Source organism: Tetrao urogallus, assembly GCF_951394365.1.
Source record: "Tetrao urogallus genome assembly, chromosome: 22".
In the NCBI taxonomy this organism is placed as follows: domain Eukaryota; kingdom Metazoa; phylum Chordata; class Aves; order Galliformes; family Phasianidae; genus Tetrao; species Tetrao urogallus.
The window spans coordinates 6246098-6265586 of NC_136835.1; the positions used below are offsets into that span (position 1 = coordinate 6246098).

The 19489-nt window shown below is 57.1% G+C and overlaps 3 protein-coding genes across 3 annotated transcripts; all 3 read left to right on the top strand.

The window, feature by feature from the left end:
- Positions 1-976: 976 nt before the first annotated feature.
- On the top strand, positions 977-7452 carry EI24 (EI24 autophagy associated transmembrane protein; the record flags this gene model as incomplete). The annotated part of the gene is made up of 10 exons (XM_079545757.1): positions 977-1030; positions 2900-3045; positions 4193-4253; positions 5092-5158; positions 5545-5669; positions 6006-6125; positions 6205-6316; positions 6675-6786; positions 6947-7021; positions 7293-7452. Exons 1-10 carry the CDS (start codon positions 989-991, stop codon positions 7450-7452), a joined length of 1020 nt encoding a protein of 339 aa, XP_079401883.1. The 5' UTR covers positions 977-988.
- A 2700-nt stretch (positions 7453-10152) lies between these two features.
- Positions 10153-15081, top strand: STT3A (STT3 oligosaccharyltransferase complex catalytic subunit A; the record flags this gene model as incomplete). Its single annotated transcript, XM_079545824.1, has 17 exons — positions 10153-10240; positions 10402-10462; positions 10595-10716; positions 10882-11027; positions 11134-11224; positions 11573-11679; positions 11860-12024; positions 12440-12620; positions 13027-13182; positions 13323-13414; positions 13697-13852; positions 13973-14161; positions 14231-14347; positions 14415-14517; positions 14582-14770; positions 14850-14965; positions 15043-15081. 17 exons carry the CDS (start codon positions 10153-10155, stop codon positions 15079-15081), a joined length of 2118 nt encoding a protein of 705 aa, XP_079401950.1.
- A 459-nt stretch (positions 15082-15540) lies between these two features.
- On the top strand, positions 15541-19099 carry CHEK1 (checkpoint kinase 1; the record flags this gene model as incomplete). Its single annotated transcript, XM_079545912.1, has 12 exons — positions 15541-15605; positions 16023-16246; positions 16355-16419; positions 16495-16564; positions 16638-16826; positions 17178-17282; positions 17351-17446; positions 17518-17626; positions 17820-17997; positions 18570-18701; positions 18764-18865; positions 19004-19099. 12 exons carry the CDS (start codon positions 15541-15543, stop codon positions 19097-19099), a joined length of 1431 nt encoding a protein of 476 aa, XP_079402038.1.
- Between the last annotated feature and the right edge of the window lie 390 nt (positions 19100-19489).

The following is a 19489-nucleotide window of genomic DNA, read 5'->3' on the forward strand; positions in this document are numbered from 1 at the left end:
GGCAGCTGTTCCAGCACCTCACCACTCTCACAGCAAAGAACTTCCCCCTGGCATCCAACCTCAATCTCCCCTCCCTCAACTTCAAACCATTTCCCCTTGTCCTGCTGTTATCTCCCCTTTCCAAGAGCTGATTCCCCTCCTGTCTGTAGGCTCCCGTTAGGCCCTGGAAGGCTGCAATGCGGTCACCCCACAGCCTTCTCTTCTCCAGGCTGACCAAGCCCAGCTCTCGGCCTGTCTATGCGCTCCAGTCACGAGGCCCCTCTCCCGCAGCTCCGTGCCTTTCTCGCACTGGGGCTCCGCAGCTGCACGCAGTGCCGCACGCGGCGCCTCGCACCGTTCCCAGCTCTCCCCGCTCCCATTCATCGCCGCGCTCCCATTCACGTTCCCCTTACTTTAGCGCCCCCTAGCGGCGGCGCCTGCACGGTAAAGGGCGGCGCTGCTCACTGCGCTCGCGCGATACCTGCACGCTGTGCGGCTGCGCGCGGCGCATGCGCGGATCGCGGCGGCCGGGGCGGCGCGAGCCGGGTGTGTTTGCGGCGCGGCTCCGGCCCGGCGGCCCCGAGGTGAGGCTGGGCGCTGCGCGGCGAACCGAGGAGCCGGGCCGCGGGGCAGAGCTGCGGGGCGCCCTTCGGGTCCGGTCGGTGCCTGAGCCGGGAGCGGCCGCGCTCGGCGTCCTGGGGCGCGGTGCGCCGTTCGGAACCCCGCCCCGGCTGCCCGCAGCGCGGCCGTGTGCCGGAGCCGCTCTGCTGCGAGCAGCTGCGGTCTGCGAGGCGTTCGTGTCGGTGGGCGATCCGCCGCCGTAGGGCCGTGCTGTGCCGTGCGGCTCGCGGGCTGTGACCGGCTGTGAGTTCCGTGCTCTGACCGCGCTGTGTGTCCCCGCAGGCTCCATCCGTTTCCCATCCCTCCATGATGAGAGAGGCTTGGGTCCGGCTTTTCCCCTCTCCCTGTAGTTGATGGTGTTGGAAGCAGAGGTGATGCTGGAGGCGAGATGGCAGACAGCGTGAAAACCTTCCTTCATGACCTCGTCAGGGTGAGTCCCTGCGCTCCGGGGCTGCTCCTGCTGCGGGGCGCTGGGTCCTCCTGCCCCTGCGCTCTGGAAGTGGGTTACGAGATTGGAATGGGGCTCCAGATATATTTAGTTTAAAGGCATCTTCAGAAATCACATCAATGTGATGGAAAACGCCATCAGAATTAAAAAAAACAAACAAACATTTTTAGCTTCTTAGAGCGGTGCTGTGCCCCACATCCCGGGTGGGATCCACTTCATCCCAGCTGTGGGATATGTCCCAAAGGGCAAACTGAACCTGTCACAGATTCCTTCGGGCAGGAGTGACCCTTGTAGCCTTGTAGGCATTTTATGGTGACGCTTTGGCTGAACTCAGTGCTCCCTGTCTCACTTGGCTCTCCCAAGTGTTGATGTCAGACTGAAAACACTCGTGGCGTGACGCTAACAAGTAACTTGTTTTTGGTAAGTTGTTGATTAAGAGAGCAAAGGTCTGTGGTGCCCTGGCCTCAACTCCAAGCAGAAGAACCGGTGTCATTTTGTGATGCCTTCATGCCATCTGTAAGAGGTGGCTGCAGCAGCATGTAATTACTCTCCACCTCACCACGAGCAGCAGCTTGCAGTGCACTTTGTCAGATTCATGGCGTCAAAATTCATGCTGCTGGGTCAGGGGGGAGAGGAGCAGCGATGTTTCCTAGGCTGTCTGACCTGTCCATGCGTGCAGGCAGCGTGATTTTGAGCCATGCTGATGTGCTCAGCCAGTGCTGCAGCAGAAAGAGGCTGCATAGCAGCCACCCAGGCCAGCTGCAGCACATCTGTCATTAAAAGAAAGAAATGGCACTGGAAATCATTTCGGGCGCTCCCTGGAGGTTTGCACGGACGTGGCTGATGTGAGAGTGTTTCTGAGACAAGGACAGATGGTTCTATTTGTGGAGGAATAAGAATCGAGCTCGTACAGTGAGGCCACATGGACTTTGCACATTCTGAGTATTCTGTATAATTGTGTTTTATTGGCCTTAGAACTGCTGGCAGGGGAAGAAGTGCATTGTGCCAGGCAGAAGAAATGGGCTGTGGGAGATCTCCGTGGCTTTTGCCAGGGTTATAAATAGAGGAGATTTATGAGGCATCACACCTTTTAAAAGAAGGGGAAAAAAGAAAAAGGCTTTCCAGTGCTGTTCCTAAAGATGCTGGAACGTGTGATGTAGGTCACCAGGCCGTGGAAAGTAGCGTTACTGATCCAAATCTTGGCTTTGGCTTGGCCTTCCAGCTGGGAGCGGGGCTGGCCTTCACCCATCTGTGGGAATGGGCGATGCACATGAGGTCTGTTCCCTCATTTCTGCCCCCAGTTCTCTTCCCTGCTTACCTGAGGGTTGGCCAGCCTCACATGGAGCGTGGGATGGGTGAAGGCAGTGCTGCTGCAAATCCACCTTCATGCAACCGAGGAACTTGGGGAGGTTGTATTCATTCTTTGGAAGATGAAAATCCAGGAAGTGTTGTGCAAGGAGCAGCTGGCATCAAACACAGCTGTTTTTACGATGGGGTTTGGTTTATCTTTCATCTCTCTTGCTTTTTCTGAGCATCGCTAACATTTCTTTGAGAGAGAAGCTTTATTTCTGGCTTGCTTTATCTTGACGTGTCACAGCATTGCTGTCCTGGCAGTGCTTCTGCTTCCTTCCTTGTGCTGTTAGCTCTCTGCATTCTGCAGTGATGTTACATCTCTGCTACTGGGCTGGCAGCTCTTCCCAGGCAGGAGAGCTGGTAGAGCAGCAACCAAATCTGCAGCCTTGTGCATCTGCTGGTGTGCATTTGTGTCCTTCCCATACGGGGAGCAGCCCGGTCAGCCACGTCCCAGCCCCTGCTCTGGCCATGGCTGACGTGCCGTCCTCGTGTCCGCAGGGAATCAAGGATTCCATCTGGGGCATCTGCACCATCTCCAAGCTGGATGCCCGGATCCAGCAGAAAAGGGAAGAGCAGAAGCGGAGGAGAGCGAACAGCGCGCTCGCCCAGCGGAGGTTTCACATGGAGGAGAGGAAGCAAGAGAAGTGAGTATGGAGCTTATGAGTCACAGCTCAGGTAATTCGCTTGTCTTTGAGTCTCTGAGAGCGAGGGGGGAGAACCAGAGCAGAGCTCTGTGCAGAGCTTTGAGGGGCCCGACGGATTGCAAGTCACAGGGATTTGGCAGCGCGGGTGCTGTTCTCTTTCATGCCCACTGTATCACAGCAGTCTGGCTGAAGGGAAGTTAAGTGAGGTTTATGAAATAAAGTCATTACTTCTGCCTGCGCCTGTGAAAACCTCCATAAAACTGGGTCAGATCTGCATCCTGAGTGTCACTGCAAGCTGATCTTCTGACGTGTTTGCCAGTAGTCTGCAGCAGAAACGCAGCTTATAAACCCAGCTGTGCCAACGTGCAGAGCCAGCGAGGATGAAAACCGTGACGTGAAGCACCTTGCATTCTGCAGTGGAACTGTGGGCCTTTCATGATAAGAGAGGAAATCAGGCTTTATGCTGTTTGAGGATGGAGACTATGTGGGCTCTTTATCGTGGGTCCGTGCCCTGCAGTGTGAAGCCAGAAGAATGTGGAGTTCTGAGTTTGCCTTTTCCTGCATGCTGGCGCTCCTGCCATGATTAAAGGTGGTTGCTGCTGGGGATGCTGATGGGATCAGGAAGAAACTGTTCTGCTCGGAGCATGCATCTCAGATCCCAGTTACACATTTGGGGCAGACGAAGGATATTTTTTTCTGCAGCCATCAATATCAGCTGCAGCTGCTAAGGCTGGGAATGCCTGAATTATATCCATGTGGGAGCAAACCAGCATCTGTTCCTGTGCCTGACTCCCAAACCACGCAGAAACGTTTCTCCCCTCTCCTAATCGCCGTTGGGTGACAGCGCTGCTTGGTGCAGTGATGTTTGGTTGGGAATTTGCCTTTCAAGATGTATTTGCAGATTATTTTGCCTGCTTTGGTGGTGGTTTAACCTTGTCTAAAGATGATGGCAGGGTCCTGCTGCGTGTCTGTGCTGGGATTTCTTGCAGAATTCCAGTGCTCAGATAAAATCAGCAGTGCTGCTGGTGCTCGTTGGTTGTCGTTGAAACTTGCTGAGGTGTCCAGAATGTGAGACTGAAACAGTTGCTGTTTGTCCACGCTCAGGAGCAAAGTGTCTCTCATGCACATCTGTCCTGTTGCTTTCCAGCGAGCCCCGGATCGTGAGCCGGATATTTCAGTGCTGTGCCTGGAATGGAGGTGTTTTCTGGGTAAGTGGATGTTTGGGGAGTTTTCCACGTTCAAATGCTGTGATGTGCTGCAGTGCTTGTGAGCTTTCAGCAGGGCTTGGCTGCCCCGCAGTTGAGAGGCTGTGGGAGCAGAGGGAATCCTTACATCTCCCAGTGCCAGCACTGTCCTTAAAGGAGGTGGTGCAGGACTGAAGTGATAGAGTAACTTGAGAACAGTTCGTGTCAAAACCTGCTGATTTTACGGGTCTTTCAGGCTGTGCTTTTCCTGCACATTCAAGCCTTGCAGTCAGGGATGTTGTTTACCAAAATGGATATTGGTATCTCAAGACATTGCCTCAGCTCTGACCTTACCATGACTGCGAATAAGTTTGATTAGACTGCTGGTTAATGGAGCACATGCTTTGCAATCTACTGCATCACCAACTTCATTTTTCCATTAGGCTGTGGCAGAGTATGAGGAGTCAGGGTAGAAACATTAAACTTCTTAATCACGGATGTTGGCTGTATTTAAACAGAGATCCTTGGTTCTGTGTTGATGGATCGACGCCCTTGTAATGGTGTGAATGGAGCAGGCAGAGGCTCTGCCTGCAGATCAGCAGTGACAGCCTTCAGATCAGCTGTGTGCACGTTACTGTTTGAAACTGAGCTATTTAGCTGCCAAATAGGAAGCTGTCTGCTGGCCCCATGGTGCGGCTTTGTGGCCACGGTGGCAGCAGAAGGGCTGTGGTACCTTCGGGGGGTTGTGCTGGAGGTTTGTTAGGTGTGTTGGGATTTCACCGTGCCAGGTGGCAGAACAGAGCACAAGAAGCAAATGTGCAAAGCCTCACCACGAACCCTTGTTGTTTCTCTTTCCCTGTAGCTTAGTCTCTTCTTGTTTTACCGAGTATTTATACCTGTGCTTCAGTCGGTCACAGCTCAGATCATCGGTAAGTGCTCTCCTGTCTGTGTATTAAGGGGCACAGAGTAGTGAGGCAAGGCTGTGATTAATTGTTCAGTAGAAAATCAGACAGATGGGTAATCAAGCTGGAAGGGTTGGCAACAGTCTTTGAACTCTCGTTGTGTCAGGGATCTAGCCCACGTGTTTTACTATTGAACACCCGTGGTTGTCAATAGATACAAATATTTTTGCAAATAAGTGCAGTGCAAGTGGGTGGAAATGTGCCTTTAAGGGAGAAATGCTAAGGTTGGAGCACTTTACTCAAGCGCTACAATGAGAATGTCACTGTACCAGAGCGGTTTAGCACGGACCTGTGGGGTTGTGATGTGAAATGAGGAGGTTCCTGATGTGCTGCTTTCTGCCCATCTTCCAAAGGTGACCCTTCCTTACATGGCGATGTCTGGTCTTGGCTGGAGTTCATTCTCACCTCCATTTTCAGTGCCCTCTGGGTCCTTCCCCTGTTTGTGCTCAGTAAGGTCGTCAATGCCATCTGGTTTCAGGTAGGAAGGTGGACTCATGCAAATGATGGGCGATTTCTGTGTTAAAGCTTAATTGGTCAGGAGGAAATGGGTGGCACACCCTGCGGCCCCTCTTGGTGACGACATGGGGTGGCATTTTGGGTCCAGATAAAACACAGCACGTCAAGCCCAGAAGCGGCACAGGCTGCGTGTTTGAACCACCTTGGCGCCCCTGCGTAGGTGTGGGGCAAACTTCCAGGATTGGAGAATCTGGAATCCCGTCCTGAAAAGCGGCTGGGGCTGTTCGTAGGGGCGAGCGCAGCTGAGCAGCGCGGTCTGTTGGTGAGCTGTTCGTCCTTCCCCTTCCCTCCCGTGCAGGACATTGCAGATCTCGCATTCGAAGTTTCTGGCAGAAAGCCTCACCCCTTCCCCAGCGTCAGTAAAATCATTGCCGACATGCTGTTCAACCTCCTGCTGCAGGCGCTGTTCCTCATCCAGGTGAGATCACAGCGCTGACAGCCGGGCGCACCGCTGCCGTCCTGAGCAGCCCTCCCTCACCGGCCCTCTTCTTCCGCAGGGGATGATTGTGAGTCTGTTCCCCATCGATGTGGTCGGCCAGCTGATCAGCCTCCTGCACATGTCCCTGCTCTATTCTCTCTACTGTTTCGAGTACCGCTGGTTTAACAAAGGTGGGTGCTGCCTCCTGCAGAACGGCCTCTGTGCCCGCGTGCTGCCGGCAGGGCTGATGGCAGGGCAGATGTGCAGCTGTGCATGTGGCAGAGAAGCGAGCAAACCTCTTGGCAGTTCTGCAGCAGCTGACAGGAGCCGCTTTGCTGGCTATTGCTCTTTTTCATTCTGATGCTACTGTATGAGTTTGTTTTCTGTTTGCTCTTTAAGACAGCAATCCAAAGTATTCCCGTGTTCTTTGAAGAAGGCTGGAAATAAAAAGTGCTTCTTGTTCTGTTCATCGTTTTCCTTTACAAGTAGTGAAGGTCTTTCCCCAGCGTGCCAACTCAGTGGGTTTCTTTGGGGTTTTGTTCTCACTAGGAATTGAAATGCACCAACGGTTGTCCAACATTGAGAGAAACTGGCCCTATTACTTTGGATTTGGCTTACCACTGGCTTTCCTCACCGCAATGCAGTCCTCCTATATCATCAGGTGAGTCTTCAAGGGGTCAGGTTGCTGTCTGGGGGGAGCAGGACACATTAATGCCCCTTTCCCAACTTCTACCCTCCTTTACATCCGAGATGTGTACCCTTATCCACAGCACCACCCGTCGCAGAGAACTTTCAGCAAACCCTTTTCTTTTTCCTTCCAGTGGCTGCCTCTTTTCCATCCTTTTCCCTCTGTTCATCATCAGCGCCAACGAAGCAAAGACACCTGGCAAAACGTAGTAAGTAGAGGCTTGGGGATGCTCCGTGGTGGTGTTCGATCTGGGACAGACGTGCTAAACAGAAGCAGCACAGGGAGAGCAGGCTTCCAGCTGGGTTGGTGAGGTGGAAATAGCAGGGCTGAGCTTTCCGTACCTGTTAGACTCCCCCTATCCATAAAGGCATGACAGATGCTGTGAGGGCTGAAGGGGGCTTTTTGGACACAGGGTGCCATGTTGGTGTGGCATCAGGGAGAGCCCAAACTGTGAGCTCACAGCCTCTCTTCCCTTCCAGCCACTTCCAGCTCCGTCTCTTCTCCCTGGTGGTTCTCCTCAGCAACAGACTCTTCCACAAGACCGTTTACCTTCAGTCCACCCTGAGCAGCGCCTCTGCAGACAGGGTGCTCTCTCCCCAGCCGTCTCCTGCCAAACACAAGCCTGCTCCGGGGCACTGAACCACAGCCCAAAGGGGGGACATGATGCAGGCCGGGCCTCAGCTGCTAGAAACCTCCTGGGGAAATGCAGGACCCAGCATGCGAGGCACTCGCGTGTTTTCCCACCACCAGAAGCCCCCCTGGGTGTTTCCATGTCCCCCACTGTGAGCATGCAGGTGGAGAGCTTGGGAGAAGTGTGGATTTTTAACACCTTTGTCAGATACAAGAAGCCAGGTTCCCTGTGCTTGTTTTATAGCATGTTCCCAGCCCTTCCCTTGGACTGTTTTGTACTTCCTTCCTGTGCCATCTCCCTCCCCTCAGATGAGTGCTTTGTGGCCCCTGTTCTGCCCTAGCTTTGTGGGTAACCTGTGCTGTGTCTCCCTGTACCGTTGTCCTTTGTATGTTGTAACTCAGGTCGGGGTTTTTGTAGTCCTGCTGTGCTGAGCAGCTCCCAGGGCTGTCAGCCCAGGGGGGGCAGCTCGGCCTCCCCACCCCGCAGTGACCCTCTGGTCCCTGGTTGCGGACAGCCCCATGACAAGTGCCACCTTCCAGGGCTCAGTACGGGAGGGCACCGTCCTGCAGAGAGGGAGCCAGCTCCACGCTATGGCCACCAAACGCTCGGGGTTTTTACATCTCTGAAATTGCAAAGGGAAATTGCTTAAACAAGGTCAGGAACCGAAATGGAAACTTGGGAAACGCATTAAATCTGGGGTTGGGTATGAGGTTTTTTTGGGTTTTCGTGCATTTTTCATTTCTGTTGTGGCCATTAAGCTACTTGTGAGCAGCACCTGGCTGGGCGTTTTCCATGGACACAGGGATGTCACCGCAGTGGCTCCACACGCTGTTCTGCTGTACCCAGAGCAGGGCTGTTGGTTTTCGGTTGTAGCGGTGGCCGCGCTGCTTTGTCCACGTGTGTGGGTGTGGCTCTGTGCGCGGTCCGTCCCGCAGTGCGTTCCAGATGCACAGCGCTGCCTCTCCGCTGCCCCGTGGTTTTTCACAACAGGGGTCAGGCTTTGGAGAAACAAACTTGTTCTCGAAGATTTTCACACTGAAATGTTAAATGAAAAAAAAAAATCGAGTTTCAGCCATCCCGCATGCAGCAGTTTATTTGACGCGGCCGTTCTCGGGTTCTTCTCGGGGTGAATTGGGGACAAATCTGCCCTGCCTCAGCTCCGCCTCGGGGTGCGGGCCCGGCGCTCCCACGTGGCGTCCCCCGCGTGGCGCGCACCGCCCGCTTCCGGGCACGTGACCGGCCGCGCCCCGCCCTCGGGGCTCCGAGCCCGGACGGACACGTCACTGCTCGCTCTCAAGCGGCCCCGCCCTCCGCACGCTCCGCCAATCGGAAGGCTCCGTTCAAATCCCGCCCTCCGCGTTGTGCTGAATGAGCGGCGGCGTCGCTCGAGTGGCGTCGCATCGGGCCAATGGGAAGCCGGCGGAGCGGTGAGGCGGGCCGGGGCGGCTGCGCGGGGCGGATGGCCGGGGCGGCGGGGCCGAGAGCGGCGCCCGGGTGAGGGCGGGGGGCGGCGGGGGAGCGGGGCGGAGCGGGGCGGCCGGGCCCGAAGGGCTGAGAGCCGTTTTGGCGTTGGGCCGCGCCGTGCCAGGCCTGAGGGGTGAGGAGCGCGGCCCGGGAGCTGCGGGATGGCGGGGCTGGGAGCCGAGCTGAGAGGCGGCGCGGGGCGCGGGGTGCTGAGCGCTGGGCGCTGAGCTCTGAGCACGGGCCGCGCCGTTACGGGGCGACGGGCTGCGGGGCGGCGGGCGGCGCGGGGCTGCGGGACAGCCGGGCACCGGCTGCCGTGGGGGCTGCCGCGGCCTGCAGGGCTCGCAGGGCTGCGGGGCAGCGCTGAGCTTTCCTGCCCCGCACCGCGCTGCGCTCCGCCCTTTTATCGCCGTTCTGCCCTTATCGCTGCTCTGTCCCCATCGCTGCTGACCGTTACCCCGAGGCCCGGGAATGCTCACACGCAGCCTTGTTTCTGTGTCACTGTAGATGGCTGGAGGTCAGAATCGCTGCTCGGTCACAAAATGGTTTTCAGGTGCACTCTGCTATTTCTAAATCTCAGCCTGGCCAGATAAGCTCCCACGTGGCCTTTTAACTCGGAGATACGGACTGCGGCTTTATCAGCCCGCTCTGGACCAGGGCTACAGCAGTTTGGGTTCTTTTGTTTTTCCGATCTGAGTGGGCAGAAAGCATCTCTAAAAATTCAGGGTGTTTCCAGAGAATGAAGTCGTTAATCCCTGCCTGCAGTTTCACTTCCTTGGTGCCTGACATCAGGTTTTCACTGTTTTTTCCTCCACCCAAGGAGGTCAGGTCAAACAGCTGCAGCACGCAGCGCCACAAGAGCTGCCTGTGCAGATTTGTGTTAGCAAACCTCTGCCCTGTGTGCATTGCAGAGCAGTAGTTTGGAACCTCCGTGGGTTTGTTGTGCATCTCCTATAGCTTGGCCAAGGAAAACCAGCCTTGGTTCTTTAGCTGCTGAAAGCTTAGGGTTATTTTATTTCGCACACAGAGAAACAGACACATCGGCCCCAAAGAAGTTCTGCTCTCTGTGAAAGAAGTTGAAGCCTCAGCCAAGATTTGGGCAGACTGATCAGGTGAGGCTCTGGGGCTCAAGGGGCAGAAGGGAGGCAGCAGATACACGGCAGGGGCCCGGCCCCACTCTCTGACAATCTCCATTTCTCATTTTTAGGTTTTCAGGTGTCTGTTTCCCTGCCTTTGACGTGACAATGACCAAGCTGGGGTTCCTTCGGCTCTCCTATGAGAAGCAGGACACGCTGCTCAAGCTCCTCATCCTGTCCATGGCAGCTGTGCTGTGTAAGTCTGCAGGACCCCAGGAACTGCCACTGCTCCTCCTTCAGTTCTTCCTTAGGTCACCAAGCTCCCATCTGTCCTTAAAGTGTGACCCAAGTGCACCCTGTTATTCATTCAGTGCTGTTTCCTTTGGAAACTCATTCTTCTTTTCTTTGTGTTTACAGCTTTCTCCACAAGACTCTTTTCTGTCTTAAGATTTGAAAGTGTCATCCATGAATTTGACCCGTAAGTGTCTTCCCCTCGTCCTGTGGGTTTCCCTCTTTGGGATCAGTGGATGTTGGGGGCTGTTTGCTCTCAGCAGTCTGTGAGCAGTTGTCCAACCTGTGTCTGGACTCAGAGGTGCTCATGTTCCTGCAGGTACTTTAACTACCGCACAACCCGCTTCCTGGCAGAGGAAGGCTTCTACAAATTCCACAACTGGTTTGATGACCGAGCCTGGTACCCCTTGGGCAGGATTATTGGTGGAACCATTTATCCAGGTAGGCCAGCAGGCTTTGGCTGTGCTAGAACGCGCTTTGTGCAATGCAGGGCTGCCAGGGCGTGGATGTGGGACAGCAGCAGCTCCCGTCTGTTCCGTCCTTCCCACCTTTTTGGCTGCCCTGCTCCAATTGCAACCCGCTGATGGTGCCACGTCCATCCCGCAGGGCTGATGATCACTTCAGCAGCCATCTACCACGTGCTGCACTTCTTCCACATCACCATCGACATCCGGAACGTCTGCGTCTTCCTGGCACCCCTCTTCTCTTCCTTCACCACCATTGTGACTTACCACCTCACCAAAGAGCTCAAGGTACAGGGAGGACCATGTCAGCGTTAGGTTTTGTTCCTTTGAGGCGTCGCTGTGCACGCAGGGCCGTGATCTGATGGTTCTCTTGCCCTCTGGCTGTGCTCCCCAGGATGCAGGCGCAGGGCTCCTCGCTGCTGCCATGATTGCAGTTGTGCCTGGGTACATCTCGCGTTCTGTTGCTGGATCCTACGATAACGAAGGTGAGTTTGTAGCACTCAGAACAGGGAAACCTTTAAGAAGCCAGGTTCCTCTCCCCTCTATGGGCCGTGGGGGACCACATAAGGAATCACTGCTGCACTAAAGGGTAGCTGGTGAAGCCAGAAACCACGTTGCCTCCTAAATATTACCATGTTTCGGTCTTGCAATCTGATACGGAACTGTTTTCCTGCTATTCATACAATAGCTTTCTGGTGGAGCAGCAGCAAGATAGGCAGATCTCTATGTATGTTTTAATGCAGTCAGACATTCTGATGTATGTTGACGTTGGGGTTCGCTGACATCCAGGGTGATGTGAGCTTGCTCTGACCTCGCTGTGTCTCCCCACCCAGGTATTGCCATTTTCTGCATGCTGCTAACTTACTACATGTGGATCAAGGCTGTGAAAACTGGCTCTATCTATTGGGCAGCAATGTGTGCTCTTGCCTATTTCTACATGGTGAGCATTCCTTGTCCTGGCACCCAGGTGTCTGATAAATCTGGGCTTCTGGCAGCCGGGGCTGTTCAGTGCCCTTTTTGGGGAGAACACGTGATCCCAGGAGAACAGAACTTGCTGTTGGACCCCACCGTGCAGCCTGTCCAGCCCTGGAATTGGTGTTTTTCATTTTTCTCTTCCCAGGTCTCCTCGTGGGGTGGCTATGTCTTCCTGATCAACTTGATCCCACTGCACGTCCTTGTGCTGATGCTGACTGGCCGCTTCTCACACAGGATCTATGTTGCCTACTGCACTGTGTACTGCCTGGGGACGATCCTCTCGATGCAGATCTCCTTTGTTGGCTTTCAGGTGAGGCCTTCCAGCACTGCTTGTCTGTCAAGAAATCTTGGAAGTTCCATTTTCCGTGAAGGAACCGCTCACACCAGCACACACCTCCATGCAGCAGGAAACGTAGTTGGTGTCTTCAAGAGAAGCAGTTGTCTCTTTCTCACCTTTAGTCCTGGTCTGGGGAATACAGGTTTTGTGGACTTGGGAACTTCGTCGGGAGGAGAGCTGACAGCAAGGAGGGCTCTCAGAGTTCATTTTTCATGTGCATTCCTATCAGAATTGAGGCTGATTAGCAATTAGTCATGTCCACAGGGAGGAAATGGCTTCCTACGACTTCAGCAAGTCATGACTTCAGCACTGATTTTGCTGAGGTCTGTTTTCGCAGTGACTCAGCTGCTCTTTCCTTCTGTCTGATCACACTCTCCCCTGCTTGCAGCCTGTCCTCTCCTCAGAACACATGGCTGCCCTGGGTGTCTTTGGCTTGTGCCAGATCCATGCCTTTGTGGACTACCTCCGCAGCAAGCTGAACCCACAGCAGTTCGAAGTCCTCTTCAGGAGCGTCATCTCCCTGGTTGGCTTCGTCCTGCTGACAGTCGGGGCTGTGCTGATGCTCACAGGTAGTTCAATGAGAGGTGCTCCCATTCGTGGTGATGTTGCTGAGCACGTTTCACCACTGGCTTCGTCTCTTTCCAGTGCTTTGAATCATAGAACCACAGAATCATTACAGTTAGAAAAGACTTTTCAGATCACCAAGTCCAACCCCAGCCTACCCGTTAACCCCCCCGAAGGGCACACCTTTTGTCAGTCATGATTTCTGCATTAATGCTTGCACCATGTGGATTAGGTTGGGGAGAAATCTTCTTTAGTGTAAAATCACACTTAATTTCCTTTTTAAAATAAGAGTTTTGAGTAATGGAGATGTTAAGTGAGGTGCAGGATTGCTCATTCAGCTTTGCACGTTTCCCTTAGGACAGAACCTGTTGGCATTGCTAGCTGTGATGCTGATTTTCTCCTCTCTGCTAGGGAAAATCTCCCCATGGACGGGTCGTTTCTACTCCCTGCTGGATCCTTCGTATGCCAAGAACAACATTCCCATCATTGCCTCTGTCTCAGAGCACCAGCCCACCACCTGGTCCTCCTATTACTTTGACCTGCAGCTCCTCGTGTTCATGTTCCCAGGTGAGCCCAGCCGTGTTGCAGCCAGACCCTCAGGTGGTCTCTGGGTTTGTTACATCCCTGCAGTGTGCTGCATGTCTCCACCAGGTGGATTTTCTTTCAGGCTGAGGGGAATCTCATCTGTTTCTCTTTCCTCTTTGCAGTTGGTCTCTATTACTGCTTCAGCAATCTCTCAGATGCCCGCATTTTTATCATCATGTACGGTGTGACCTCCATGTACTTCTCTGCTGTGATGGTGAGGGCTGCTCGGGTTGGTGCACTGTTGTGGGACTGAGCAGGACACAAGCAGGATGATGAGATGATCTTAACAAGGCTGACTTTTTTTTCTGAACTTGTTGGTAACGGCTTTAAACTAAGAGGGTGCATTTAGGTTAGATGTTAGGGAGTTCTTCACCCAGAGGGCGGTGCTGCTCAGAGGAGTGGGTGCCCCATCCCTGGAGGTGCCCGAGGCCAGGCTGCGTGGCTCTGCCCAGCTCCCTGCCCCTGCAGGCTCTGATGGCCGTGCCGTTGCCCGCAGGTGCGGCTGATGCTGGTGCTGGCCCCAGTGATGTGCATCCTCTCCGGCATCGGCGTGTCGCAGGTGTTGTCCACCTACATGAAGAACCTGGACATCAGCCGGCCGGACAAGAAGAGCAAGAAGCAGCAAGACTCCACCTACCCCATCAAAAATGAAGTGAGTGCTGGGCAGCTCGTGGCTGTGGGGAAGAGGAGAGTCATTGCTCTTCCTGCTGGGGATGGGGGGAGGTGGGAGTGCTCTCTCCCCTCCTGCAGTGACACCTGTTTGCACCCCCAGGTTGCCAGCGGCATGATCCTGGTGATGGCTTTCTTCCTCATCACCTACACCTTTCACTCCACCTGGGTGACCAGCGAGGCGTACTCCTCGCCCTCCATCGTTCTGTCAGCGCGCGGCGGGGACGGCAGCAGGATCATCTTTGATGACTTCAGGGAGGCTTACTACTGGCTGCGGCACAACACGCCGGAGGTAACGGCGCTCCGAGCCCGGCGCGTGCCGGTGCCCCTCTGAGCACTGACAGCCCGCGTTTGGCTGCAGGACGCCAAGGTGATGTCCTGGTGGGACTACGGCTACCAGATCACCGCCATGGCCAACCGCACCATCCTGGTGGACAACAACACCTGGAACAACACCCACATCTCCCGCGTTGGGCAGGTAGGTGCTCCCGCCCCACGCCCGCGGCTCGGAGCGCTGCAGTGCCTCACAGCCAGGTCCCCCGCAGGCGATGGCCTCGACGGAGGAGAAAGCCTACGAGATCATGCGAGAGCTGGACGTGAGCTACGTGCTGGTGATATTCGGCGGCCTCACCGGCTACTCGTCGGACGGTAAGAGCCCCCGGCACCCTGCGTGCCCCCCGCGCGCCCACCGCTCACCCTCCATCTGTTGCAGACATCAATAAGTTCCTGTGGATGGTGCGCATCGGCGGCAGCACGGACACGGGCCGGCACATCAAGGAGCACGACTACTACACGCCGACCGGCGAGTTCCGCGTCGACCGCGAGGGCTCCCCGGTGCTGCTCAACTGCCTGATGTACAAGATGTGCTACTACCGCTTCGGGCAGGTCTACACCGAGGCCAGTGCGTGTCCCGTGCCGTGCCGCCGCGTCCCAGCAGCCGTGGGGCCGTGGTGGCACAGCGCTGCTTTGTGTCCCCGCAGAGCGGCCGCCGGGCTACGACCGCGTGCGCAACGCCGAGATCGGGAACAAGGACTTTGAGCTGGACGTGCTGGAGGAGGCGTACACCACAGAGCACTGGCTGGTCCGGATATACAAAGTACGAGGCTGGCGTGAGCCCCAGCTCTGGAGGCGCCCCGCGTCGCCCGCCGTTACCGCAGGTTTCCTCTCTTGCAGGTGAAGGATTTGGACAACCGCGGCTTGTCGCGGACGTAGAGCCCTGCGCTGCCCAGCCTCGGCCTGTGAAGCAGAAATATTATTTTTGGATTTTCTGTTTTTTGGGGGGTTGTTTTTGTTGTTGTCGTTGTCGTTTTGTTCTCTCTTTTTTTTTTTTTTTTTTTTTTTTTTTTATACCATTCATGAGTGCAGGAGGAGATGGGCGCCCCCACCCCTGCTGCGTGCCGGGGGGTTTTATATCACACGCAGAGCAGTCACCAAATCAAATCACGGCTTTACGGGGGTTGATTAAAGGGGAATTACCGACGTCTGCCTTTTCCTTGTCGCGCTCGGTTCGTTCCCCGTTCGGACCCGCGCGGTTCGCGGCCTTCGGGCGCTTTTGGAGCCGCGGGGGCGGGGAGGGGAGGCGGGGCTTCGGCTGCGCGCGCAGCGCGGGGCGGGGCGCGGAGCGCTGGCGGGAACGGGCGGCGCGGGCTGAGACGTGCGGGGCGGTGCGGGATGGCCGTGCCGTTCGTGGAGGACTGGGACCTGGTGCAGACGCTGGGAGAAGGCGCCTACGGGGAGTGAGTGCGGGGGGCCGGGGGGGGGGGGAAGTCCCGGAGCAACGCGGAGAGGCCTTTGCGTGCCGCTCTCCCCGCGTGCATCACGCGCCTCCCCGCCGGCACGGCGCGGGCACCTCGCGTGCGCACCGCTTGGCCGTCGCGGGCCGTTGCGCGGTGCTTCTGCGTGCATCTCCTGCCTTCCGCACGCCCGCTTTGTGGCCTTTGCCCAGCGCCCGCTTTGCGCCTGTTGCGTGACCGCCGCGTGCCGCTGGGCGCTCCCCGCTCGGACGCCGCGTCCTGCTCGCGCGTTGCCCGCCCGTTTTGTGCCTGCGCCGCGCACCCGCTGCGTCCCCTCTGCTTGCCAACTGCACGCCCTCGGCCTGCCCTGATGCACGCCTGTGGTGCCCGGCCCCTCTCCTTCGTGGCCGTGCCCTGCAGGGTGCAGCTGGCCGTGAACCGCCGCACCGAGGAGGCCGTGGCCGTGAAGATTGTGGACATGAAGCGCGCGGCCGACTGCCCGGAGAACATCAAGAAGGAGATCTGCATCAACAAGATGCTGAACCACGAGAACGTCGTCAAGTTCTACGGGCACCGGCGCGAGGGGGCCACGCAGTACCTCTTCCTGGAGTACTGCAGCGGCGGGGAGCTCTTCGACCGCATCGGTGCGTTGCAGAATGCAAACTGCAGAATGCCTTGCAAACTGCGTTGGAACGGAGCTCCGTGTGTGGCTGGGAGCTGCAGCTCCCGTCCTCACTTCTTGCTGGTTGCAGAGCCGGACATCGGGATGCCGGAGCCGGAGGCGCAGCGCTTCTTCCAGCAGCTGATCGCTGGTGTGGTGAGTGCTGTGGGGCAGCGCTGAGGGAGCCGCGGTGCGCCGTGGTGGCAGCAGTGACCCCCATCCCACCCGTAGGTGTACCTGCACAGCATGGGCATCACGCACCGTGACCTCAAGCCAGAGAACCTGCTGCTGGATGAGCGAGGTGTGCTCCCCACCTCGACCTCCTGCTGCGTTTGATCACTTTAACTTCACTGTTTCTATCCGTTTTCACCCAGACAACCTGAAGATCTCCGATTTTGGCCTGGCCACTGTCTTCAAGCACAACGGGCGTGAGCGGCTGCTGAACAAGATGTGTGGCACGCTGCCCTACGTGGCCCCCGAGCTGCTGCGGCGCCCCGAGTTCCGTGCGGAGCCTGTGGACGTGTGGGCCTGCGGCGTGGTGCTGACTGCCATGCTGGCGGGAGGTGGGCATGGGGGGCACAGGGGCTGCATGGGGGGGGACAGGTGAGAAACATAGGAGTGCACATGGGATGCGTAGGGGAGGTGTGATGTGCAGGGTGGGGGTGGCACTCGTGAGAATCAAATGCCAGGTGCGGGGCAGAGCAGCGATGCCTCACGTGGGAGGTTGCAGTGGTGTTGCAGTGGTGTTGCAGTGCAGTGGTGTTGCAGTGGATGTTTTGCACGGCGCAGAGCCGTACATCTGCATGCTGTGTACCTTGGCACATCGTGTCCTTTTGAAAGCAAACGGGAAAAGCAGCGTTCCTGCCTGCCTTTGCCAATCTCTTGTGCCACCCCTGCCGTCCCCTCTCCCATAGAGCTGCCCTGGGATCAGCCCAGCGACAGCTGCCAGGAGTACAGCGACTGGAAGGAGAGGAAGACCTACCTGGCACCCTGGAGGAAGATCGACTCCGCGCCATTAGGTACACAGCTGGAGGCGGCGGTGCCCCCCACCACCCCGCCCCTCCTACGTGCACCCCATTCCTTACAGCACTGCTGCACAAGATCCTGACCGAGAGCCCCACGGCTCGCATCACCATCCCCGACATCAAGAAGGACCGCTGGTACTGCCGGCCCCTGAAGAAGGGTAAGGGCTGTGGGGCGAAACGCGTTTCCTGCCTGAGCTGTGCACAGTGTGGGGTTTTCCTTGTCTTGCAGGCACAAAGCGTGGCCACGTGTCCTCAGGTGGTGTCACCGAATCCCCCGGAGCCTTCCCCAAGCACATCCGCTCTGACACAGACTTCTCTCCTGTGAAGGGTGCCCTGGGGTGAGCGGGCTGCACCACACCTCCCTGCTGTCTTTCTGCAGTGCAGGTGTCCTGCATTGCAACAGCTGGCGCAAACCAGCTCGATGCACACACGACCCCACACTCATCCTTTCCCTACTTGTGCACGCAGAACCCTGAAGAGGTACGGCTCTCTCAGCCACCCCTCTTGTAATCTCATCTGCTTGCCTTGCAGCGAGGACAAGGCGAGTTACTCCACGTCACAGCCTGAGCCCGGCACTGGCGGCGCGCTGTGGGACAGCAGCACGGGCAGCATCGACCGCCTGGTGCAGGGCATCAGCTTCTCACAGCCTGCCTGCCCCGAGCACATGCTGCTCAACAGCCAGCTGCTCGGCACGCCAGGCTCCTCCCAGGTGCGCTCCCTTAGGATTTGGTGTGCAGCATTGCGACCTTTTAGATGCGTATCTGCAGTGTTTGTAATGCCAGGATGCAACCTCGCAACCTTTGGGGTGCAGCTATGCAGTATTTCTAATCCGAAGGGGCTGCTTTGCAAAACTAGAGATGCTGCTTTGCAACGTATACCACCTTAGGTGGCAACTTTGCAACGTTTGCAATCAGGGTGCTACTTTGCCAGAGTTGGGGTGCCATTCTGCAGCATCAGACTTGGCACATTTATAACACTTGGGATGCAGCTTTGCACTGTTGATAATACTGGGGACGCAGGTTTGCAATGCCTGAAGTGCTTGGGTGCAGCTCTGCAGGGCCGGGGACGCTGCTCCCGCCGTTCTGTAGCGCTATTTTAGCGTGCAGCTCGCAACGTTTTCCACGAGGGGGCGCAGCTCGTCAATACTGCACGCGGGTAGCAGGGACGCGGCGCACCTCGACGCGCCTTCGGGCTTCGGGGCCGCGCGGACGGCTTTGCATCCGCGGGGTGCGGGCGCAGCACTGCAGCTTTGCAGCGTTCCTGATGCGTTCTGTGCTGCAGAGCCCGTGGCAGCGCCTGGTGAAGAGGATGACGCGCTTCTTCACCAAGCTGGACGCCGACGGCTCCTACCGCAGCCTGAGGGACGTGTGTGAGAAGATGGGCTACGGCTGGAAGCAGAGCTGCACCAACCAGGTGGGGCCGGGCCGGGCGGTGCGGGGATGGGGCTGAGCCCCCCTGACGCCGTGGCCCCGCAGGTCACCATCTCCACCACGGACCGAAGGAACAACAAGCTGATCTTCAAGGTGAACCTGCTGGAGATGGAGAGCAGGATCCTGGTGGATTTCCGCCTCTCCAAGGTGGGTCTGGGGGGCACGGCGGGCACAAAGCAGCTCGCGGTGGGTGCACGCATCGCTGGCAGGGTGTTGGGGTGCTGCTGAAGGGGCTGTGGGGGGCTGGCTGCTGGCTGCTGACCGCTGGCTGCTCTCCCCATGCAGGGCGACGGGTTGGAGTTCAAGCGGCATTTCCTGAAAATCAAAGGCAAACTGAGCGACGTGGTCAGCAGCCAGAAGGTGTGGCTGCCCCCACCCTGAGCCCCTCTTCCTCCTCCTCCTCCTCGTCCTCCTCACCCCCTGAGGCTCCCATAGCCCCCAGCAGAGCTGTGCTCCCTATGGGGGCGGCCCGGCTCTGCGCCCGCTGCGGCTTTTATGGGTTCAATAAAGTTTGGGATCACAGCTCAGCTCTGTGCCATCTTAGGGGCGTTCCGGGCGCAGCGCCGCTTCGGAGCAATCAGCCCCGTGCTGTTCTGCAGCTCCGCTCGCTCTGGAACCGACTGATGGTGCAGAGGCTCCCCTTTGAGCTCTGTGGCTCCATCCACGCCCCGGAGCTGTGGGGGCAGCTCGGGGTCCTCCCCGCTCCCTGCCCTCTCAGGGCAGCAGCTGCCCCCCTCCCAGCCTCTCTAATTGCTTTTCACAGCGCTAACG